Source organism: Peromyscus leucopus, unplaced genomic scaffold, assembly GCF_004664715.2.
Source record: "Peromyscus leucopus breed LL Stock unplaced genomic scaffold, UCI_PerLeu_2.1 scaffold_1325, whole genome shotgun sequence".
Lineage (NCBI taxonomy): Eukaryota > Metazoa > Chordata > Mammalia > Rodentia > Cricetidae > Peromyscus > Peromyscus leucopus.
The window spans coordinates 75-26,740 of NW_023504474.1; the positions used below are offsets into that span (position 1 = coordinate 75).

The window sequence follows — 26,666 nt, forward strand, 5'->3', positions numbered from 1 at the left end:
GCAGAGGCAGGTGGATTGCTGAGTTCGAGGCTAGCCTAGTCTACAGAGTGAGTTCCAGTCAGGGCTATACAAAGAAACCTTCTCTCAAAAAAAAAAGAAAGAAAGAAAGAAACGAAAAAGAAAAAACCAAACAAACAAATAATGAAAGAACCAAGGCAGAGCCCATGAAGTAATGCTACTTACCGGCCTACTCAGCTATAATTTATACGACCCCAAATCATATGCATAGGGGTGGCACTGTCCCCAGTGGGCTGGTCAACCCCCCAAAATAAAAAAAAAAAACCCAAGCAAAGAAGAAATGAAGCAGACACCCTTCAGGGAAGAAGAAACTGTGTGTGCATGCCTGTGTGCTTGTGTCCAAGTGTGAATCCCAGGGATACTTTCTAACTGAGATCTTGTGCCTTAGCTGGCTGGGTGCTGGGGTTACAAACTTGCCTTAACAGCCAGCAGAATCTATGCTTTCCTTTTGGAGATAGGCTCTTGGTGGTCCAGGCTGCCTCTGCACTCACTGTATAGTGGAACATTACCTTCAACCCTCTGCCTCCATCTTTCAAGTGCCGGGATTATGGCACCTGCTACCACACCTAATCTATGTGGTGGGGGAAATCAAACTCAAGCCCCATGCATTTCACACAAGCACTCAACCCATTACGCTACACCCCTAACCCTTAGGGAAAAAATGAAGTTTTTAACTTTAAATAAAAAGAAACTAGTAGGATAAAAAATGATCAACTTAACAAGAAATTTAAACCTATTCTGCATAAGCCATCTTCACTTACTCTTAAAAACTAAATGAGCCCTAATTCTCATTTATTTAATTTAGAACTACATTATTTGTTCGTCTCTAACCTGAAGGAATGCCCGAGCTTCTTTATACCTGCACTCAATAAATCTGGAGTGTGGTCTTTCTTCCAGAAAGTGTCCTGGGTCTTTTGGAATAAGCACATCTAGTCCATCCACAGTAACTTGCTGTAACTCTGGCCTGAAAAGGAAAGTTAAGATTAACTATCAGGATTTAATCCAGAACACAGGCAGCCTTTTAAAATAGTGGACATTAGCCAAGGAGCTAAACATCAAGTGAATTTTCTTCAAACACTTCAGGCATCAATCAACAACTTTATTAGGACCTTGGAAATCTGACATCCAATAGCAGCACAGAATTTCAGTATTAAGTATTTTCACTAATGCAGCTTAATTTGGGAGTGAGGAGGGAATGGTATGGATTGAACCTAGGGCCTTCTGATGCAACCACTGAGCTACACCACCCCTCTTTTTTTTTTTTTAAGACAAGTTCTCCCTAAGTTGACAGAGCTAGCACTGATTTGCAATCCTCCTGCTTCAGACTCCCAAGAGTGGGGATTACAGGCCTGTGCCACTAGGCCTGACTTGGTGCATCTAAAATAGTTTTACAGCTACTTTGGCATTTTAAGCAGAAATGAAAGTTGAACAACATCATTTTCAGTTATCAATTTAGTTTTAGAGAGGTAAATAGTTCTTACATCTAAGAAATACTGAGTTAAATTATAGTAGCTTGGGAGCCTCTTTGACTAGAAAGATACCTGGAACCCACCCTCTATGAATATTTCTTGAGAACTTTCTATTCCTCTATGTAAAACTATAAAATATACAGATGGCTTTATCTACTGTCACACATTACACTTAAAAGTTATTTATTAGTTGGCAATACTAAACTTAATTAAATTATTAACTAAACTTTGATATAAACTTTTAATACCCTAAAGAACTCAATGACTCCCCCCCTTAAAAATGTTTGAAACACAAAGTAAGAAAAAGTGCATAAACGTGAATAGTCGCTAAGATTTCGACAAAAATAAAGGGAGAAACACAGACAACAAACTGTTTCTTACAACCCACTAATCGCTTTGGTCACTTATATTCCTGACTTCCCAGTTCTGAACACCCTTTCAGCTGTTTCTCAAATTTGTGATGTTAAACACTAACAAGAAAACAAAAATAACCTTGTCCTTACAGTTCTAAAGCTAACAAAAAGCAGTGTTTCTCTGAAAGTGGTCGCAAAAGATATTGATATGAAAATTCTTATAAGAATGATAGACTTTAAAGCAAAGGACAAACATTCACTGCTATATTCATATCAAGTTCCAGACTTTCAGACAGATTATAACATCATTATTAAGGACTTCCGAGGAGAAAGAGAAGTCTGACTCTGGGTCAGAAAGCTAACATTCACAGTCCAGTTTCCCGAGTCTCCTCAAGTACCTGTTTCGTGTCAGCAGTGTTTATTAGTGAGGTAGTTAAGGACAGACTTCTACACAGAGTATTATTTTTATTCCCATGATCTGTCTTAGTTTTCTGAGGCCGGGTCTCATGATTACAGCCAGGCTGGCCTGCAACTTGTTCCTTGGCCCAGCCTCACCTGCGGCTTGTGACTCTCCTGCTTCAGCTTCCCGAGTGCTAGGTTTATAGGTGTGAGTCACCACCTCAGGACACAGGGAAATTAAAATCACACACGCACGCACGCACGCACGCACGCACGCTCAGTCAAGTGCATGTAAACAAAGACAATTACATCACTGTTACAATCATTTGTGTCTTCATCTTCATCATAGACAAAGAGTCTTGTCAGCTCCCCTGGATGTCTCTGTACCCCACTCAGTAACTCCCTGTCTATCCTTCCCCTTCTAGGGATACATTCTATCTTCTTTGGGGGTAACCTTTCCTTACTATTCTTAGTATCTTTTTTCTATTTTAAATATATGCATGAACACAGTATAGCATATGCTATTATTCTTTTCTGCCTTGGGACACTCAGCATTGTAGGACCCATCCATGCTGTTGCAGAATTACAGCAGATTTCGCTGACGTATAATACCTCAATGTAGGAGTATACAGATTACATATAACTATAAACACACAATATCACTGATTTATTATTGTTTATTCTCATAGACTGACATACCTATCAAAAGCTCCAGGATAACGACCAAACTGCAACTTTCGAAAAGGAACAAACTTTCTGTCCATGTGTCCTTGGAGCCGCAGGTGACCATGCCAGGGTAGTTGCCTCTCCTCTCATGAAAGAACACCAAGTGGATGGAGTGAGTGGCCAGCTTACAGACCTAGTGCAGAGGGATTTCAGTTCCAGAAAGTGAGTCGATCCCATCTAACCGAGGATCTTTGCTTTCAGTCTTTAAGCACTGGAATCCCACATTCTCAGCTATCTGAAACCAGCCTTCCTAGAATAAGGAAAAGATCAAGACTGAATATTTAAAACCAAATACTAGTAACAAAACTAAAGCAATCGTTACACCATTAAGGAAGCCATATTTTTGTCTTGATTTGCTTTTTGCCAGAACATTGTAAAAATGACAGTAGTAAACAGAAGGTAGTGGGAAAAGAAGGAAGTAGCAAAACAAAGGTATGGGGAATGGAGAATAGGTCTAAGGACTCTGAAAATAACACAAATTTCTCCCGATGGAGAAGAATGCTCATTTAATGTCTCCCATTAGTGTCTCTGAAGTAGATGTTAGTAGGAAGAACAGAAAAGCAAACTTACAATTCTTCTCTCCTAACACCTGAAAAATGGTATAACAGGGAAGGAAGATGGTAGTGGGGGCTAGGTGAGGTGTTGTGTCGGGGTGGGGAGCTAAGGATCAATGACCTGCGCAGGCTGCTGGGGCAGATAAGACCCCTGCAGCACTGCAGATGTGGGCTGGAGGGAGGAGATAGTGCCTGAGTGCCATAAGAGTATGACGGCTCTATGAGCTGGTATGGCGGGTGCTGCATGAGCTGCTCTGATGTGGGGCCTTCACCCACCAACCTCACAGTTCCCCAGAGTTTTCTTGAGTGTGAACAGCAGGAAATATTAGATAGAAGGATTTATACTGGAGAATCTTGCGGAGATAAACAGATAGAAAATAAAGGATAGCCTAGAGACCGGCCTGGAACCTTTTCCAACAGACCCCGACTGTCTCTGGCCCAGGGTTTTTATAGAGACCCCAAGGGGTGGAGCAAAAGACCTCCCCCCAGCACAACCAAGTGCAGACCATCTCAGACACCTGCACTCAGGCCCGTGGTCCTAATCATCCTCTATGCTGACCTGCTGGGTAAAGCCATGAGGAACCCGAGAACGGGCTCCCACACTCTGAAACTATTCAATGGTATGGCCAGTGAATGCCCATCAAGCAATAGCATCCGGACCCACATTCCTATGTTGGTCTGTGTCCCCCTCTTTCTTCATCCACCTCAATCCTTCTCTCTGTCCTGCCTCAGTCTCCCAAGTCCTGAGACTACAGCATGAACCAGCTGGTTTTCTGCTATCTCTATGAAATTAGGGTTTGTCTATGTAGTTCCATATTCCTAACTGCATCTCCATATACTGAATTAGTGATGAGATGGAAAATGAGGTTTAAAAAGTATAATGAGGGACTGGAGAGATGGCTCAGAGGTTAAGAGCACTGACTGCTCTTCCAAAGGTCCTGAGTTCAGTTCCCAGCAACCACATGGTGGCTCACAACCATCTGTAGTGAGATCTGGTGCCCTCTTCTGGCCTGCAGTCATACATGCTGTATACATAATAAATCTTAAAAAAAAAAAATTAAAAAAAAAAAGTATAATGAACAAATCTCAAGTGTCAGGTTCTGTTTGATACTTCCAAATGAAAATAAAAGGTCCCTCTCCCACTGCAAAGCAAAGTCATTATTTCTAGTAGAGAGACAGTCCCAATACCCACACTTTTCATAAGGTACACTATTATTCAAATGTTCTGGGGTCCTTATAAGTTAATAGTACTTTTTAAATGTCCAGGTTCAGAGAGTCAGAAGGAAGAAAGCAATATTATCAGTAGTAATAGCCTATGCCTCCAAATAGTTTGAAACTAAATAAGAGAAAGAATGTTGGATGGTCTAGAGATAAGAAGAGTGTTTCAAGCTCAGAGAAGTTTGACAGCTCCATACGCTTTCATTGATTTTCTACCTGTGAAGTATAAATAACCGAGAGGAAGCTGACGGACAATTAGAATCGCCTCATCCTACAAACACAATGTGCACAAGATTCCTAAAAACAAGGCTTGTCTTCTTGTTAACCTGCACACTCAACGCCAGATGCCATGGCCAAGCTGTCTTTGTATACCATGTCTGGCCTACTGCTCGGTTAAATAAATGTTAGTAAGAAATTGTTAGTTGGAGGAGAAAGGAAGAGGGAAGAGTAATTAAGGCAGAGCCTGACTCAGTCTCTCACAAGATCTGCACTGTAGACTGTACAATTTAATACAAATGGACATGTGAGAGAAACAAACAACAGAAAAATAGAAACACAGGGAACTTTGTAATCTTCAATCCTGACAAGAGATGGAAACTGTAGACAGTCATTTGATTTTCACTACAGCCCTACATTAGGAGAGGAGTCTGAAATTTTAAGGAGTTGAATTGGTTGAGTTTGGAGTAAGTACATTTCTAAGCTAGTAGATTATTTTATACAAAATTTACTGGAATAAGATCATATATCATAAATCCTACCATTTTAAAGTGTATAGTTAACTGTATAGTTAAATGTATGGATGTTGGAACACAGTCCAAAATGGAGTCATGCAAGGGGAATTCTGAGTGCTTGTGAGACAACTCCAAAAAACAAGAAATCAAAATCCTCTCTAGTAAAAATCCTCAAAATCCTCCTCAGGTCTCTGAAGTTTACTGTTATATACCTAGGTAATAGCAGTGCTCTAGCTAAAGCAAGGTCACCAGGCTTGAGTTCTTACAGGGTCATAAAGGCAGACAAGAGTTTTCCTCAGGCAGTGACTGTCAGGCTTTCTTTTATAACCCAAAGGGGGAGAGGGAAAGCAGGAGGACCACTAAAAGCTAAAAATGGTTAATATAACAGAAAAAGGGAATTTATGTGTTCAAACTACATTCCTAGGGGTAGTTAGGTAAATTTTAGGAGTCTATAATGTTAGTATAAATGCCATTAAGGATTTATAAGAAAGGAGGGGCTGAGTTTAATTTACCTTAATTCAGAAGATCATTTGGCCTTGGCTGCTTGGTAGGTATTTCCAATAAAATACACCATTATGAGTTCTTGGAAGCATACATAGCATACAAGGAAATCATTGCAGGAATCAGCTAATATATATATATATATATATATATATATATATATATATATATATATATATATATATAACAGCTAAAATATCACCAAGACTTCTTAAGCCATGGCTTGACCTTAGGAAAATTCCTTGACCTTTCCAAGTAGTAGTTTTTGTGATAGCTGAATTCCATTACATTTTCCTGTGGCTTGCAGCACTTAACCCTCAGAGTATATATAGTCCGATGCTCTGAATAAAGTTGGCTATCAAAGGAGACTTTAGCCCACCTCATTCTTAAGCCCTGCTCTCAGGTTCATGACTCCAAGGAGAGCAGTAACATATAGTTACAGTAGTGTTACTATCACCTCTACCTAGAACTTTAAACCATATCAAAACTACAGTCTTATTAGCAGTCACTCCCCAGTCTACTTCCTCTGTGACACCATTATGAACAATGCTGTCACAAAAACCATGTTTTGTAAGGCAATCCCTCCTACAAACCCACAATTTGCCACTATTTTACTTGCTTAGTAAAAAAGAAAAAAAAACACAAAAAAACCCCCCAAAACTTCAAAAACCAAAACAAACAAAAAAATCCCAGAAAACAGTTCATATTCACAGCTGAGCACAGCGGAACAAACTTATAATTCCAGTATTTCGGAGGCTGAGGCCAGAAGATCATTAGTGGGTTCTAGGCCAACCTGAACTACATAGTGAGACCCTTCACCACAAAACAAAGCAAAAAAAAGCAAGGGAATTCAACTCCTCACTTGTCTGCACAAGCAAGCACACAGCTAACTACAGCTGTAAACTGGTGTCACTGCCGGATCTCCAGGAATGTTGGGGAGGCCTTCATTCTGCTGAGCAGTGCTACATTTCATTTCCTTGGCATTAATCCTCTCCTTCTCTTAGGTGACTTTTTCTGCTCTTTTCTCTGTTCAAAACATTTTCCATATCCCCCTGCCACCATATTGCATTGCTTTCTCTTTCCTAAGAAAAGAAAAGGAAGTAGAGACCTTTCAAACCCTCCCAATACTTTACCACCACCTACTGAGATTGCATTCAAACAGTCTGACTGCCCTCTTCTCCTAAGAGAAGAACTGCCTACATTCCTATTTACAGCCACTTCTCTCCTGACTACATCTCAGGCCCTCTTGCTTGGCCAAAGACATTGCTCTGCTGGACCATTCCTATGGATATACAAACCTGAAATTATTTTTCCCATTAAAATTAATTAAAACAAGAAACAAAACAAACCAAAACCTAGTGACAGATCTTTCCTCCAACAATTTCTTTTTCTCCATGGTGCAAAACTCCCAATGTCACTCTTATTGCCTTTAATTCTTTCCTATCAATTCACTTGAGCTCAAATCCGCTCTGCCAAACACTCACAACTACCACTGACCTCCACAATGCTAATTCCATTGGTTGGTAGCCCTAATCTCATTTCATCTACCAAAACTTGGTAACATCTGCCTCACTAAAACAGTTCATTTACTGGACTCTCCTGAGTCCATAGTACAGACATCTCCTGCAGTGTCGCGCCTTTTTTTTTTTTTTTAAATGTTTTCAAGGTTTCTCTGTGTATTCCTGGTTGTCTTAGAACTCACGAGATCCACCTCATGAGTACTGAATGTGCCACTATTGCCATCAAGTCTAGTAGCTTTTACTTAAAATATATTTATTTTATGTTTATGAGTATTTTGCCTATACATATATACCACAAGTGTGAAGTATCTGCAGAGGCCAGAGAGAGCATCAATTTTCCTGGAACTGGAGTTACAAGAGATTGTCAGCTACCACAAAAGTCAAACATCAAGTGAAAATATTTGCACAATTTTAACAAGCAACCCACTTAAAACTATTCCAAAAGTCTTTGCTGCATATGTTCTACATGGTTAAAAGGTTAGTTTCCATTCCTAATAATAGCATAGGAAGTTGTTTACTGTGAACAACTGCTGCCATTCTTCTTTCCAATCTCTCCCTCTAACAAATTACTGAACAAATGGGAAGCTAGCCTAGCATAACAGCCTGTCAGTAGCCTTCTAGGTAATATGGCACTGGGGTGGCTTGTCTGATTAGGAAGAACAATATAAGGCTTGCTCCAGTTACTGCTTTGTCTTTTACTTAACCATCAACCCCAATATTTTCAACTGTCGTACAGCATTCTGAAAGCCATTTCATCTCATATCTGCCAATCTGAACATATTCTGTTTAGACAGACTTTTCGTTATACTTTTAGTTATATATATATACTGGAGCAGCTCCAGTAAAGACATAAGCTTTAGGTCCTGAAAACTTTAATCATGAGCAAGAAACACTCAATCTAGATCTGAGTTAACTCATGCATAAAACAGTAAGAAAAAGGCTCACAAGGACTCTATAATCATTTACTTCAACTTTATTTTTTTATTTTTTATTTTTTTATTTTGTTTTTTGAGACAGGGTTTCTTTTTGTACCTTTCTGGAACTCGCTTTGTAGACCAGACCGGCCTCAAACCCACAGAGATCCGCCTGCCTCTGCCTCCCGAGTGCAGGGATTAAAGGCAGGCAACACCACCACCTGGAAACTTATTTTTATTTATTTGTTTGTTTGTTAGTTTATTAAGGGGTGGGAAAAGGTGTGTCAGAGCACATGTGCAGAGGTCAGAGGACAACTTTCAGGAATCGGTTCTCTCCTTCTACAATGTAGGTTCCAGGAATTGAACTCAGATTGACCAGCGGTGAGGCAAGTGACCTTACCACTGAGCAATCTCACTAGCCTCTCAACTTTATTTTCAAAATGGTAATGTAAACCTTCAGTAGGAAAAATAAGCTGCTAGAAGCTATTATCTTTGATCATATACATGTAGAAAACACTAAGCGAGATGCATCACATCAAGTAGACTAGCTTAGCTCAGTTGGTAATGTTGCTAAGAATCCCAACCAAAGGAATCAAAGGTCAGAGAAGTGACCAGCTGAAAGCCAGATGACTGAACAAAGACTTGAACTCTGAGCCCAGACTCAAAAATTACTACTACTGCCAGGCAGTGGTGGTGCACCCCTTTAATCCCAGCACTCAGGAGGCAGAGGCAGGTGGATCTCTGAGCGTTTGAGGCCAGCCTGGGCTACACAGCTAGTTCCAAGACAACCAGGGCTACACAGAGAACCCCACGACAAACGAGAATCACTACTACTGCTATGACTATCAAATAGAGTAAGATCTTTGCCCTGCTAAGCTCACTTTTCCTGCTATATATCCTAGGTCTTAACAAGTCATCAGTAAATACAAGTTTGACAAGTGCCCTGAATTCAAACCACATTAAGCTGTTAGATGTAACAAGAAGAAAATAATCCCTAGAAACATGTCTTCTCCTTTTTGGTATGAACTGTAAGACAATTATGAATGGATCCCAACTTCAGATAGGGAGACTCACAATGTTTTAGTTTACAATAGGTGTGAAAGTATTATACACTGCATAGAAATGATACATTAAATTTTGAACTCTTGTATTTTCCTGGCCAAGTGACAGGCTATTTAATACTAACAGTGCTGCGGAGTTACCAGACTTATGATGATAAAGGTACTCAATTTCACAGCATACTATATTCCAAACTATGGTGTTCAGTAGGTGAGGCTTATTATTTTTTTACTTACAATATTTTTATCCTATAATGAATTTATCAGGATGCAATCTTACTGTAAGTTGAAGAATATCTGTACTTGAAAATTAGAGTCCATAGAATGTTCACAAAACTACCATTCTACTAGAGTTTGTATTTCAGGATATGAGGGGAATGGCCCTGTGGTATCTGTTACCACACTGACTGTCAGGTTAATTTGGCTGGCCAAGCAGGAGTCCCCATCTTCCCTCACTGCTCCATGTTTTTCTCTCTTAAAGTCGAGCACTCAGTCAGTCAAAGAGGACTGTTCTTGGGCCAAGGGTATATGAGGAGCTGTGCTCCCTGACAGAACATCCAAACAAACTAGTCTGCATTTCAAAAGCCTGAATGACTGACCTGAATCTGAAAAGTCAAGCCTATCCCTCTATGAAATACAATATAATTGTTCCTTACCTTTAATTATTAGATAATTGGATTGGTTTCCTTTGTTGACCACAGAAAATACAAACTCATCTAGTTAAAGTGGCTAGGGCCTAGAGAACATCTACAGGAAATTCCAAACATAAGAAGTAGGCCTTATTTACTCTAAGATAGCAAAAAGTCCCCTTCCCTAGATTGTGACGGACTTACGGTAATCTCTCCTAAGATTCTGGAAAGCTATGTAGTCATGCTAACATGGTGCTAAAGGCATTTATTACTACGAGAAGTTACTGGATCCAAACCAGTATCTCCACATCTTCAGTCCTACAAATAGCAATGAAGGAAAGTTCTTCAGCAATTCCTCTGGTAGATTCTAAATCAAAACACACACTATAAGATAAAGTAAGTTTGATAACATATCAAAATTATCAGTGACTTCATTTAACTGATACTAATTTGTGGAAAAATAAGTTTTATTTATCAGAAAATGTGACCAGATTAAATATGATTGAAACACTACTTTTGATTTAATTGTATATTACAAAAATATTTCATTGTAATTTTGAAGAGACTACTACATCCTACAAAGGTGAGAACCCCTGTGAAAAATGTTTCTGTAAAGGTTCAACACTATTAATTGAATATACTGCAATGTAAATGTTAAGAAAACACAAAGCAACAATGATGTCTAATAAGAAAAAACAGGCCGGGCGGTGGTGGCGCACGCCTTTAATCCCAGCACTCGGGAGGCAGAGCCAGGTGGATCTCTGTGAGTTGAGGCCAGCCTGGGCTACCAAGTGAGCTCCAGGAAAGGCGCAAAGCTATGCAGAGAAACCCTGTCTCGAAAAACCAAAAAAAAAAAAAAAAAAAAAAAACAGAATTACCTTTGGTGACAAACAGTGCTTGTAGTAGTACAGTTGAAACAGCAGAAATGCAGAACTAGTCAGTGTTAACAGGGCCAAGATTACGTTCTTATTGATTCTACACATTGGTGTGTGGTGTTATCTCGGGTGTTCTCAACAGTAACCCAGCTGTTTTCAACTTCTTCATGAAACAGGAAGGTAATCTTGTTTTCTGTGAACAGAGATACTTCTGAAAAGATAAAATGGCCAACGTGGCAAAAATAAAAAAGGAAATTAAATTAACTTCAACAAAGATTGATAGCACGCACACAAAGTTATTTAGTGAAACATAGCAGTACATGGCTATAAGGCTAGCATTTGGTATGCTGAGGCAGGGGGTAGAAAGTACAAGGCCAGCCTGGGCTACAGAGTGATCTAGACCAGCTTGAGATACATAGAAAGACCCTTTCTTGAACCAAAAAAACAAACAAAAAGAAAAACTGGAAAAGAAAGAAAGCTAAGAAAAAACCATCTGCGGTACTACAGAGCACTTTGACCAAGAGGAATGCAGGGAGGGGCTTCTCCAATGTCTGTGACACAACAGATGTGACCTGGGACCTCTGCATCTCAGAATGTATGTCTGACAAGTCCAAAGGTGGTATCACTTCTGACCATACTGAAAACTACTTTCATGGGAAAGAATGAGAAAGTTTTAGTCAAGGAGCATAGAGTCTAGCTGTTTGTTTTGTGAAGTGTGTGTGTGTGTGTGTGTGTGTGTGTGTATGTGTGTCTCTGTGTGTGTCTGTGTGTGTTAGAATGCTCATGTATGACCCTGGTATTTGCAAGGGTAAAGAACATCTTGGAAATCATTTTGGTCTTTCATCCTTAGTGGCAACTCTGATTATTTCTTTAGTTAGAAATTTAGTATGTATATACTTCCTACCTCCTCTCCAATACATCATCTTGCTTAAATATTTTTAAAATGTCCTATTGTGTTTAGCTTTATTTAAAGAATACTAAAACCTCTTGCACTTAATAATCTAAGTTTTCTGTCTTATGTTTTCTGGTTATAATGTGAAACTGGCAAACTATGCTACCTCTGTCTTCTTTCCTTTTCCAATTTATTTCTGCTTGGTTATTTTATTCTGTACCATAACTATGTTATTTTACTCTTATTGGTACAGTGTTCCACAATGACCTTATATACCCTGGGCACACTCAGTCTCTCTGCAGCTTATAAAAAAGAACAGATACGTACTACTTATTTTCAGTTTGCATAGTTTAAACAGATGTCAGTAGAGTTTGCCTGTGAGGTCACAATTATTTCCCCTGATAAGTTACAGAATTTATCACTGCCCTGTAATGCTAAATATTCTCGATTATCATTCAATTACACAGCATCACGTACAGGGAATCTGATCTGTTTTCATGGAATGCACAGTGGAAAGCTCACATATTCCCTACGTTGTTGACCTAGACTATATAATGATAGTGATGAGTATATATTCATTTTTCCTTGGTCTTTGTGTATTCTTTCAACTTTTAAAGATTTCTCTGTAGAACACTTCTGGAGTCATTTAAATGCTTTTATTGAAACATTGGATCTCTATTTCTAGAACTACACTAAGCACATCTCCTTTCTTACCTATTTCAGTTTGTTCAACTTCCAAAGCCTGTCATCAAGCCACCTCACTTAGGCTTCAATGTTGACTTTCCATTCTAACCTCTGTTATTCCTCCTTCTGCTTCTTTTCTTCCTGAGCTCTGCCAGACTGCTCTCTTATAATTAACTCATAGCTCTTGAGATAATGAACACTTTATTTTTTGCAGGGCTACTACCTGAACCCAAGGCTTCTATCCAGGACTGGCAAATTACCACCGAGGTACAGCCAATACTGTCATTTTAGAGATTTTTTAAAAATGACTATTTATTATAAGTACATTAATGGGTATGTTCACATGTATGCTAGTGCACATAAAGGACAGAAGTGGCCAATACACCTGGAGCTGGAATTACAGGGGGTTATTGTGAGTCACCTGATATAGGTACTAGGAAGTAAACTCAAGTCACTCAAGGAGCAGTATATGTCTTAACCACTGAGTCCTTTGTCTTCCATTTCAAAAGTTTAACTGTTTCATAAATTAAACCATCACTTAGGCCTGTACAATTTCATCATGGGTTGTCACTTGTTTTCTGGTTTATTTTCTTCTTGTTGTAGCATTTTTCATGGACCATGCTCATTTCCTTTTAATTACTTACCTTTGAATGGACTGAGCACCCCAAGACCAGATATTCTTAGGAATACTGGGGTAGGAGAGAATAGTATTGCATTCTAGACTAGATGGAAGTTCGTTCTGACAGAACAGTTTATACATGTGTGCTTGTGAGAAAAATGGAGAATACATATTAGATGTTGGAAAAAGTTAAAAAATTACTCCTTCGTGAAAAATAAGTACCAAAGAATCTGTGGCAATCTCTCCCTCTGCTTTCCTGCTGTAAGAATAATGCACTTGTGTATTCGTTATTTGCTTTCTTCTTGCTCTTTCATGCTGCCAAACATCTATGGATGCTCCCATTCCTCCCTATATATCGTGACCTACTGCAAACAGAAGAGCCATGTCTTTGTTCTGTCAGTTCAGAGATCTCTTTCTACAATGATCTTCTTTTTACATGTGGTAACCATTTTTCAAATATTTCAGTTTGGAGTTACAGCAATATTTGTCTATGGGAATCTGTATTGTGTTGTATGAGGATAACTTCAGACAGAATAGAGTACAAATATTTTTACTCTGCCAATTTAAATCCTAAGTGTTGGTGTGGAGCTTTGAAACAATCTAAATGAACTGACAGAGCTGAAGCCACATAAAATAAGCACTGTAAGAAATCAAATAAGATCAACTACTCAAGAAAAGTACAACAGAGATGAGAATTACCTATCCTATCTGCAGATAATGTATCAAGGTGATGGGATAAATCATGATTTTCTCTATTAAACTGTCAAAATTAGCAGCATCCATTAACACTGATGGTGGTCCTAGTGTCTGCTGTCAGATTAAACTTGTTACAATGGTTTCTCAGAGGAGGTCATGGATAACAATTATTTGTCACCCTCCAGATTTAGCTATTCCTCATACAAGTATTAAATAGCACACCAGTGTAATGCACGCTGCTTCTTGGTGAAATTTAAGCTGACATTCAGACCACCATTGTTAAGCTTCTCTAAGTTCAACTATTTTAAAGTCCAAACTAATACACTATAGTTTTTTGGGATCTATCACTACTTTACAACGAATAAAACATTAATTCATTAATAATACAGAAACCACTTAAACAACGCAATGAGACAGTTTTAAAAAGAGGTATCTCAAAGCAACATCATAAGCCCTAGATTCTTCAGTGGCAGAGGTCCTAAATCAAGATAATATTAGCATACAGAGTTCTTATTTGTGACATTTTAGCCATCATTTTTAAAAGAGTAAAAAGGATAATGTATTTCTTACTTTACACATTTGTAAAGAAGATAATGAATCATGTGTAATGGAAAATTGCACAAAGCTAATAAAATAAGCAGAGAAAAGGGGAAAACTGGTGGCATATGTACAGCTGATTGCTGATCATTTTACCTCATTACATCTCTTTCAGAGATGAAAGTGCAGCTTTGGATGTACACATGAGGTAATGTTTCTTATATTCTCCTCTATTAAGCAATTTAAAATTAACATTTTAAAACATGTTGAAAAAAATAGCAAACGTTAGGGGTCTATCACCTACCCTTGGATTTTTACACTGGAGACTGACACATGAAATCATGAGTTCAAATGTATTCCAGACAAATAACTGACATCCAACCTAGGCTGAATAAAAAAAAAACATCTTAAGGGAATTTGTGAAAATATTAAAAAGAAAACCAAGAATAAAACCCACCACTTTTCACAGACACCCTTACTTGAAAAGTATGATCAGCATTCCCTGATGTTTAAATAAACAATGGACTACTTAGATGATGGGCATCCTCTTCTATACATTGCAATAGAAAAATATCTATCTCGAAGTGAAAGCACAATCAAGGATGAACAATGGCCACAAAGGAATATAAGGACCACAAAGTGAATTTGACTAAATAGATTTGCAACACGTATAGCACACTTTAATAACTACCTCAAATGTTGCAAAATAGAACCACAATGCACTGATCTCCAACATCAGTCTTGTGTGAACTTGGTAATTTGATTCCTTCAAGGCTATGAGGTTAAAGAGATGAAGGAAGTCCTTTTTTTAAAAAACTGAAGACAACTGTGGTATGTAAGTTCTTATAAAATCATATACATGAATAGGGTTTCCTCTTGTATCAGTTCTTCCCTATTTCTTGATATCAAGATGATAGTAAAAGGTTTTAAAATATTTAAAGGCCTGGAGACATGGCTAAACAATTAAGACAAGTTCATTCCTAGGACCAAAATTAGGTTTTTGACAACTTTCTGTAAATCATGCTTCAAAAAGCTCCAAGGGTCTAACCTTCTTGAAAACCAGAATGCACATGCACATAATCATCATACAAAGACACACTGACATCACATAGTTAAAATCTGTAAACAAATTTTCCTCATGAATGCTTTTCTCTTGTAAGAATTCATTCTAGTAACACAAATTTTGAAACATTTAAAAGGATTACAGAGATTTTCTTCATTGTGAAGAGGTTCATATAACAGAAAACTAGCATGTAGGCTGAAGTCAGAGAAATCAATCCTTCTCAGTTGGTGGTATTTCAGAAGATTTAGGAAATGCTGCCATGCCTATAAAGTATGTCAGTAGGGGTGGGCCAGAGAGTTTTCATCCATACACCATTTCCAGTTCCCACTCTCTACTTTGTGGTGCAAGTTGAGGATGTAAGTTCTTAGCTTCTTGCTTTAGCTGCCCTTTCTGACAATTGTTGCCATGCCACTTTCATTGTGATCCAGTATCTCTCAGGAACCAAGGGCCAATTAAATTCTTTCATAAGTTGACTTAGGCATTATGTTTTATTACAGCAACAGAAAATGCACTAATACATATCCATAAAGTTTTACTCATAGATTTCTTGTTTTCTGTGATTGAAGAGAAGAAATCTAAAAGTTGTTTTATAGTTTAAATTCATAGGCCTTTTGTCTATGTGAGATTGCAGGTACAAACAAAATAAAAACATCTTAATGACTGAAGAGATTGTTGACACTTGCTAGATTTTTTCTTCCAGAATAATCTCGTGTAACTAAATGTACATATGTTGGCTAATGATCTTACCAAATGCTTTATAGTCAGATTTCCTTCAGTATTCATTTTTTTCAGATCGTCACAGATTAATGTTATATGCACAGGATTTAACAGCTCAATTACACACTAAAAGTTTTCCTCGTGTATGAAGACTACCATGAATTGCAAAAGTTTGCCACACTGATTACATTTATAGGATTTCTCGACAGTATGATTATTTTCTTATGATTTTGAAGAGTACTGATATGCAAAGGCTTTACCATATTAATTACATTCATAGGGTTTCTCTCCAGTATGTCTTCTTTTATATATTTGGAGACTACTTTGATATGCAAAGTTTTATCACACTAATTTCATTCATATGGCATCTATCTCCTCAAGATGTTTTCTTTTATGTCTTTGGAGACTCCTTCGACATGCAAAGGCTTTATCACACTGATTACATTCATAAGGTTTCTCTCCAGTATGTCTTCTTTTATGTATTTGGAGATAACTGTATTTTGTAAAGGCTTTATCACATTGATTACATGTGTGTGGTTTCTCTCCAGTATGTGTTCTTTTATGTATTTGGAGACTATTGTTATAGGCAAAGGCTTTACCACATTGATGACATTCATAAGGTTTCTCTCCAGTATGAGTTCTTTTATGTATTTGGAGACTCTTTTGACATACAAAGGTTTTACCACACTCATTACATTCACAGGGTTTCTCTCCAGTATGTGTTCTTTTATGTAACTGGAGACTCTCTTGATGTGCGAAGAGCTTACCACACTGACTACATTCATAAGGTTTCTCTCCAGTATGTGTTCTTTTATGAGCTTGAAGATGAGCATGTCTAGAAAAGGCTTTATCACATTGATTACATTTGTAGGGTTTCTCTCCAGTATGTGTTCTTTTATGCTTTTGTAAATTACTGTATTGTGAAAAGGCTTTATCACATTGAATACATTTGTATGGTTTCTCTCCAGTATGTGTTCTTTTATGTTCTTGAAGACTATTGTGATGTGCAAAGCCTTTACCACATTCATTGCATTCATAAGGTTTCTCTCCAGTATGAGTCCTTTTATGTCTTTGGAGATTCCTTTGACATACAAAGGCTTTCCCACACTCATTACATTCATAGGGTTTCTCTCCAGAATGAGTCCTTTTATGTATTTCGAGACTCTTTTGACATAAAAAGGCTTTACCACACTGACTACATTCATAAGGTTTGTCTCCAGTATGAGTTTTTTTATGCTTTTGAAGTGTACACTTATGTGAAAAGGCTTTATCACATTGATCACATTTGAAAGGTTTCTCTCCAGTATGTATTCTTTCATGTCTATGGAGATCCCTGTAATATAAAAAGGCTTTATCACATTTACTACATCCATAGCGTTTCTCTCCTGTATGTCTTCTTTTATGTACTTTGAGATTACTGTGTTGTGAAAAGGCTTTATCACATTGATTACATTTGTATGGTTTCTCTCCTGTATGTGTTCTATTATGTATTTGGAGACGACTACGATGTGCATAGGCTTTACCACATTGATTACATTTATAAGGTTTCTCTCCATTATGAGTTTTTTTATGTGTTTGGAGACTACTGCGATGTGCAAAGGCTTTATCACACTGTTTACATTCATAAGGTTTCTCTCCAGTATGAGTTACTTCATGTCTTTGTAGACGACTCTGACATTCAAAGGCTTTATCACATTTATTACATGCATAGGGTTTCTCTCCATTATGCCTTCTTTTATGTATTTGAAGATGATTGTGATATGCAAAGGCTTTAACACATTGAGTAATTTCAGCGAGTTTCTCTCCAGTATGATTTCTTTCATTCCTGCCATGTCTTCTATAACTTTGACAATGTTTTTCAGTATTATGGTCTTCCCACCTATAGCCCACAGCTGTGAGGTGCCTGTAGGTCTCCAGCATCACATCTTGGTATAGATTCTTCTGGGAAGAATCCAGCAAAGCCCACTCTTCCACACTGAAGTCCACATGTACATCGTCATAGGTCACTGCACCCATCTTGTGTCTCAAAAGGCAATCCTGACTTCACTGTCACAGCCTCATGCAAAGAACTCTCAGGATCTCCTCACTGTAGCTCTGACTCATCTCATGGTCTAAAAGGCGATCCAGGCTTCATCCTCACAGCTTCACAGCTTCATGTCATGACCTCTCATGATCTCCTCTTGAAGCTCTAACTCATGTTCTGACTTCCCAGCTGGACCATGCTCTCCCCTCAGTTTCCTGCAGCAGCACTTGCACAGCACAAAACTCAATAGTGCCAAATCCTCTTCAAAGTCAAGCCTGAAACCAAAAAATTATTCTTAAATGCCATAGGAAAAGAACAAAACTTGTACACGAACTGAGATCTAGCAATGGAGAAGAAGAAAATGGTAAGTAGTTTGGGCATCAGAGATATCAATCCTCTTGTCTCTGGCCCTAGACTGTGATGTTAGCTAACAGAAAGCACATTCTTTTAACTTTCATTTCATTTTTTATATCAATTTTACTACACATCACTACCTGAACAAGGTTGAAAAAACATGATCATAAGAACTATGTGCAAAGTAAGGTCAAGATTGTTTTCACATTCTGTAGCCAAGAGCAATACATAGTCTTTCAGTGTCACAGCTCACATTCAAATATGCCTCGAACTGTAAAACAAGTAGGAAGTCAAACTACAGAGGAAAGAGGACAGTTCAGTTCATAGAGTGTGTGGTTAGGGGCCTAGGTAGCAGAATGAGATGAATGAAAAGAAAATGAAACCAAAGATGCACTCAGAAGCTCATGCTCAATTAGAAGCTTCATTCCAGGTAATTAGAGTTCATAGTGTTGAAAGGTATGAAACACACTACTGAAGAAGAAAAGTAATCATCACCCTCACACAGGTGTCGACCCTGTGAGCTATAAGAACAACCTGTATGCAAGATACACCCACTGACTGTGCAATAGTGGCACAAACTATAGGAATAACCAATCACCTTTTAAATGGATTTAAGGCCAGCTCTACAAGATGGAACTTATACCTGACACACTAATGAGGCCAAGAACCTGAGACTAGATAGGTGAGAGGCCTCAAGGGAAAATCTACTATAATTATTCTGCCAAATGAACATAGAAATAAAATGACTCCTAACTACATATTGTTATATCCATGGAGTATCACATTACTGAGCATTCATCATAAAGGAGACATCTTGCAGTACATAAGTAATACTGGACAACATTCAGAGAGTGAGGTTCTTTGGAGCACTCAGTACTAAATGGAAAGCCCATTAAAGCCCTCCCCTCAAGTCTCAGGGATATCTATACATATATACATATACACACATATATACATACACACACACACACACACACATATATATATATATATATGTGTGTGTGTGAAAATAGAAAGCTATAAAAGCCAGAGGTGATGAACAACTCCAAGGAAACAGCATTTTTCAGACACAATAGGGCTAGTGCACATTTGAAATTACAGAGACTGTGACAGCATGCACAAGATCTGTACTACTTCAAGCCAGACAAAAATCCCAGCACAGAGAATGGGAAGTGGGCACAAAGTCCCTCATCTAACCAAGAAGCTATGTGCAACCATTAACTTCTGGGATGGAGAAAACCAGTTTCCTTCAATAGAGAGACAAAATATGTTAAACACACTCCAGGACAAGCCACATGCTCATGAATAGCTGGTCAACACAAAATGGACCCCATGTAATTTTTTGTTTTGTTTTGATTTTTAACAGAAAGTATCTGAAGTTGAGTGGGTATCTGGGAGTTCTTTGGGGAGATGAAAATATGACTAAAATATATTGTGTGAAATTTTTTTTTAATTTTGGTAGAATATTACTTTGAGGTGTGTTAGTTTATGTTGCATTTCTTTAATCCTGTAAAGCTTTGATACTGTGCCTGTGTAAAATACCTGCTGGTCTAATAAAGAACTTGCCAGTAGCAAGGCACCAGAAAGGATAGTTGGAAATCTCAGGCAGACAGAACATATTGAGAAGGCGCCAGAGAGCAAGAGGCCATCAAGGTCAGCTACCCAGCTACATAACCAGCAAGCCATAAAGTAAGATTAATATTTATAGAAGAGAATGGGAAAAATCCAGAGGTAAAAGCTAGATGTGTTAATTTAAGTTAAGGAAAGCTGGCTACAAACTAAGCCAAGCTAAGGCTGGGCAATCATAATTAAGAAGAAGCATCTGCATGTGATTTGTTGGAGGGGCCCCGAAAAAAATAAAAAACAAGTAACAACAATAAATAAAAAAAGGAAGTGTAATAGAGCCTCATGGCACAGGCCTATTATACCAGCTACTCTGGAGACTAGCCAGGATGATGGTTAAGTTCAAGGGCTATCTGTGCAACAGACTTCCTGGTGAGCCTAGGAAACTTAGTGAGATTATCTCAAAAGAAAAACTGAAAAAAGAGCTGGGAATATAGCTCGGCAAGAGAGTGCTTGCATACACAATCCTAGGACTGAAAATAATAACAATAATGATCAGAATGGGTCTTTACCTCTATTACTATTCATTCACTTTGTAATCCTTTGCAAAATAATCTATACCTCGCCACATTGCTACTTAGAAGTTGAAGGGTAAAATAAAGCAGTCTTTCCATGCCATTATCCAGAAAAATCATAAACACACAGGGACGTGTTTCTGAATATTCTATAAGGAAATTTCTGAGGGAGTGATGGAAATAAAGAACACAGGAAACATAGTTTGTATTAAAAAGTAAGATAGGTAAGGTTGGACAGAATCTGCCAGCTCTGATTGGACAAAGAGGTGAATGAATCTTCTCCTATCCAGAGAGTCCTGCCTCTAGGACCTAGGCCTGAAGGCACAATCCGTGCACCCTCCCCCACCCAGTGCTGCCCCAGTTTCAGGCTAGCAGGCAACACTCCTCCACGCAAGCCACCCCACTACACCCCACATTGGAAACTGCAATCCACAAGATCCACTCCCTGACCCTAACCCAACCATCCCCCTGTAACCTCAGTTTCTCCCTGAGAAACAGAATCTACCACATCTGATTGAACCAAGAGCGGTCCCTTGAGACACAGACACAGTAAGCACAGACTGAACCAAGAGCAGCTACCTCAGACACAGACACCTCTTACACCTATTGGAGGAAGAGATGGGTAGACACCACTGCAAAAATACATACAGCAACATAAAGAGCAATATGGCACCAAGAAAACCTAGAGGTTTTACAACAGCAAGACCTGAGCATCACAGAATAGAAGAAGCAGAAGTAAGCAATCTTACAAATCATTTATGAAGATGATAGAGGCTTCTAAAGAGGAAATGAAAAAATCCCTTAAAAAAATTGATGAGAAGACTACCAAAACAATTGGAAGAAATCAATAAATCCCTTAAAGAAAGCCAAGAAAACAAAGTAAAAGTAAAGAGGTGAAGGAAACAGTTCAAAACATTAAAATTGCAACAGAAGCAATGAAGAAGATAGAAAAGGAGGGAATGATGGAAATAAAAAAATCTGAGTAAATGAACAGGAACTACAGATGCAACCATAACCAAGAGAATACAAGAGATGGAAGAGAGAATCTTGGACATGGTGGACACAATAGAAGAAATAGATTCATCAGTCAAAGAAAACACTAAAACCAAAAAAGTCATAACACAAAACATCTAGGAAATCTCTGACACCATAAAAAGTCCAAATCTAAGAATAAGAGAAATAGAAGAATACCAACTTAAAGGCACAAAAAATACATTCAACAAAATCATACAAGAAAACTTCCCCAAATTAAAGAAGGAAATACCTATGAAGATACAAGAAGCTTACAGAACACCACATAGACTAGACCCCCCAAAAAAGTCCCCTCATCACATAATAATGAATCCATAAAACATAAAGAACAAAGAAAGAATATCAAGAGCAGCAAAGGAAAGAGGCCATGTGACTTATAAAGGCAGATCCATCAGAATAACACCTCATTTCTCAATGGCAACTCTGAAAGCCAGAAGGTCCTGGGCAGATGTAATGCAGACACTAAGAGACCTCAGATGCCAGCCCAGACTACTATATCCAGCAAAACTTTCAATTACCATAGACAGAGTACACAAGAGATTCCAAGACAAAACCAGATTTAAATAATACCTATCCACAAATCCAGCCTTACAAAAAGCACTAGAAGGAAAACTCCAACATAAAGAAGTTAGGTGTACCTATGAAAACACAGGAAATATATAACCCCATAGTAGTAAATCCCAAAGAAGGGAAATACACACACTCTACCACCAAAAGATAACAGGAATTAACAACCACGGTCATTAATATCCATTAATATCAATGGACTCAATTCACCTATAGAAAGACACAGGCTAAGAGAATGGAAACAAAAACAAAAACATCCTTTTGCTGCATACAAGAATCACACCTCAACTTCAAAAACAGACACTACCTCAGAGTAAAGGCCTGAAAAAAGACTTTCCAATCAAACGGACTTAAGAAGCAAGATGGTGTAGCTATCCTATTATCTAGCAAAACAGACTTCAAGCTAAAATCAATCAAAAGAGATCAGGAAGGACATCACATATTCATCACAGGAAAAATGCACCAAGAGGAAGTCTCAATTCTCAGAAATTATGTCCCAAACACAAGGGCATCCACATATGTAAAAGAAACAGTACTAAAGCTTAAATTGCACATCAAACCCCACATGCTGTTAGTGGCAGACTTCAACACCCCACTCTGATCAATGGACAGATCTGCTAGACAGAAACTTAAAAGAGAAATACGGGATCTAACTGATGTTATGACTCAAATGGACTTAATAGATATCTATAGAACCTTCCACCCTGATAGAAAAGAATATACCTTTTTCTCAGCACACCAAAGAACCTTCTCTATAATTGTCAACATACTTCGGTCACACAAAAAAAATCTTAACAGATACAAAAAATTGAAAAAAACCTTCCTGTATTTCATCAGCCCACTGTGGCTTAAAGTTAGATTTCAACAACAGCAAAAATCATAGAAAGCCTACAATCTCATGGAAACTGAATAATGCTCAACTGAATCACCAATGGGTAAAGGAAGAAATAAGGAAAGAAACGAAACACTTCCTAGAATTCAATGAAAGTGAATGCACATCATACCCAAACTCATGGGACACTACAAAAGCAGTACTAAGAGGAAGGATCATACTGCTAAATTTCCACATAAGGAAGTTGGAGAAACCTCACAGAAGTGACTTAACAGCACACCTGAAAGCTCTAGAACAAAAAGAAGCAAACTCACCCAGGAAGAATAGACAGCAGGAAAAAATCAAATTGAGAGCTGAAATCAATAAAACAGAAACAAAAAGAACAATCAAAGAATCAATGACACAAAGAGTCAGTTCTTTGAGAAAAATCAACAAGATAGACAAATCTCTATCCAAACAAAATAAAAGGCAGAGAGAGAACATCCAAATTAACAAAATCAGAAATGAAAAGGGAGACATAACAGACAATGAGGAAATCCAGAGAATCATCAGGTCATACTTCAAAAATCTGTACCTTACAAAACTGGAAAATCTAAAAGAAATGGACAAAATTCTAGATAGGCACCACATACCAAAGTAAAATCACTATGAGGTAAACAATTTAAATAGACCAATAACCCCCAAAGAAATAGAAATAGTCATTAAATTTCTACAAAACCAAAAAAAAGTCCAGGACCAGATGGTTTCAACACAGAATTCTACCAGATTTTCAAAGAAGAGCTAATACCAATACTCTTCAAATTGTTCCACACAACAGAAACAGAAGAAATGTTACCAAACTCCTTTTATGAGGCAACAGTTACTCTGATTCTCAAACCACACAAAGAAGCAACAAAGAAAGAGATTACAGACCAATCTCCCTCATGAACATTGATGCAAAAATACTCAATAAAATATTGGCAAACCGACTCCAGGAACACATCAAAAAAAATTATCCATCATGATCAACTAGGCTTCATCCCAGGGATGCAAGGATGGTTCAGTATATGAAAATCTGTTAATGTAATACACCATATAAAAGAAACTCAAAGAAAAAAAAACACATGATCATCTTATTAGATGCTGAAAAGGCCTTTGACAAAATACAACGCCCCTTCATGATAAAGGTTTTGGAGAGATCAGGAATACAGGGAACATACCTAAACATAATAAAGGCAATTTACAGCAACCCGACAGCCAACATCAAAGTAAATGGAGAGAAACTCAGAGATTCCACTAAAATAAGGAACAAGGCAATGCTGTCCATTCTCCCAATATCTATTCAATATCGTACTTGAAGTTCTAGCTAGAGCAATAAGGCAACAAAAGGAGATCAAGGAGATACAAAATGGAAAGGAAAAGTCAAATTTTCACTATTTGCAGATGATATGATAGTTTACATAAGTGACCCCAAAAATTCTACCAGGAAACTCATACAGCTGATAAATACCTTCAGAAATGTTGAGAGATACAAGATTCATTCAAAAACATCAATAGTTCTCCTATATACAAATGATAAATGGGCCAAGAAAGAAATCAGGGAAACATCACCCTTTACAGTAGCCACAAATAATATAAAATACCTTGGGATAACTCTAACTAAGTGATTGAAAGACCTATATGACAAGAACTTAAAGTCTCTGAAGAAAGAAATTGAAGAAGATATCAGAAAACAGAAAGATCTACAATGCTTAGGGATATGTAGGATTAACACAGTAAAAATGGCAATCTTACCAAAAACAATCTACAGATTCAATGCAATCTCCATCAAAATCCCAACACAATTCTTCACAGACCTTGAAAGAACAATACTCAACTTCATATGGAAAAACAAAAAACACAGGATAGCTAAAACAATCCTGTACAATGAAGCAACTTCTGAAGGCATCACCATGTCTGACCTTCAGCTCTATGATAGAGCTGTAGTAATAAAAATAAAAGCTTGGTAATGGCACAAAAAAATGACATGTGGAGCAATGGAATTAAATTGAAGACCCTAACATTAATTCACACACCCATGAACACCTGATATTTGACAAAGAAGCCAAAACTGTACACTAGACAAAAGAAAGCATCTTCAACAAATGGTGCTGGCATAACTGGATGTCAACATGTAGAAGATTGCACATAGATCCATATCTATCACCACACACAAAACTCAAGTCCAAGTGTATCAAGACCACAACATAAATCCAATTACACTGAACCTAACAGAAGAGAAAGTAGAAAGTAGCCTTAAGTGCAATGGCACAGGAGACCACTTCCTAAATATAACACCAGTAGCACAGACACTGAGAGCAAGAATTAAAAAATGGGACCTCCTCAAGTGGAGAACATTCTGTAAGGCAAAGGACATGGTAAACAATACAAAATGACAGCCTACAAAATGGGAAAAGATCTTTACCAACCCCAAATCTGACAGAGGGCTGATCTCCAAAATACATAAAGAACTGAAGAAACTAGACAGCAAAATATCAAACAATCCATTTAAAACATGGGCTACAGAACTAAACATCCTTACTCATCAGGGAAATGTAAATCAAAATGACTCTTAGATATTATCTTACACCTGTCAGAATAGCTATGATCAAAAACACTAATTACAGCTTATGTTAGGAAAGAAGTGGAACAAAGGGAACACTCTTCCACTAGTGGTGGGAGTGCAAACTTGTACAGTCACTTTGGAAATCAGTGTGGCGGTTTCTCAGGTAATTGGGAATCAATCTTCCTCAAGACCCAGTGATAACACTCTTGCACATATACCCAAGGAATGATCAAGAATTCTGGAATGAAACTTGCTCAACTATGTTCATAGCGGCATTATTAGTAATATCCAGAATCTGGAAACAACCTAGATGCCCCTCAACTGATGAATGGCTAAAGAAAATGAGGCAATATACACAATGGGGTACTACTCAGCAGTTAAAAAACAATGACATCTTGAAATTTGCAGGCAAATGGATGGAACTAGAAAATATCATTCTCAGTGAGGTAACTCAAACTCAGAAGGACAAACATGGTATGTACTCAATCATAAGTGGATACTAGGTGTAAAGCAAAGGATAACCAGACGACAACCCACAGCTCCAGAGAAGCTAGCTAACAAGGAAGACACTAAGAGGAACACATAGGTCGCCCGGGAAAGGGGAAATACATGAGATCTCCATTAGTAAAATGAGGGTTTGGGGGACAATGTAGGGTAAGGTATGTGGAATACATAAGGAATCAGGATGATCAAGCTGGGTGAGGGAATGAGTGGGAGAGCAATGAAAGACATACCCTGATAGAGGGAGACATCATGGGGATAGGGAGAAACCTAGTGCTAGGGAAATTCTCAGGAATCCACAAGAATGACCCCAGCTTAGACTACTAGCAATAGTGGAGAGGGTGCCTGAGTTGACTTACCCCAGTAAACAGATTGGTGAATACCTGTCATCATAGAGCCTTCATAAGATAACTGATGGAAGCAGATGCAGAGATCCACAGCCAAGCATCAGGCAGAGCTCCA

General features: G+C 38.0%; 1 protein-coding gene across 2 annotated transcripts; it reads right to left on the bottom strand.

Moving 5' to 3' along the window:
• Positions 1-820: 820 nt before the first annotated feature.
• On the bottom strand, positions 821-26,604 carry LOC114688149 (zinc finger protein 431-like). Of its 2 annotated transcripts, XR_005090554.1 has the most exons (5): positions 26,564-26,604; positions 15,599-18,471; positions 10,969-11,176; positions 2,939-3,215; positions 821-982 (listed from the first exon to the last, which is right to left on the bottom strand). XR_005090554.1 is itself a non-coding variant. In XM_037201754.1 (2 exons), exon 2 carries the CDS (start codon positions 18,187-18,189, stop codon positions 16,531-16,533), a length of 1,659 nt encoding a protein of 552 aa, XP_037057649.1. In that variant the 5' UTR covers positions 18,190-18,471; positions 26,564-26,604; the 3' UTR covers positions 11,242-16,530. The 2 variants fall into 2 exon arrangements, 1 of the variants encoding a protein (XP_037057649.1); XM_037201754.1 differs by lacking the exons at positions 821-982; positions 2,939-3,215; positions 10,969-11,176 and having other exon boundaries at positions 11,242-18,471.
• Between the last annotated feature and the right edge of the window lie 62 nt (positions 26,605-26,666).

What these genes read in the sequence shown, in the direction of transcription:
- LOC114688149 (XM_037201754.1), bottom strand. Translation starts at nt 18,189, where the DNA reads ATGGGTGCAGTGACCTATGACGATGTACATGTGGACTTCAGTGTGGAA.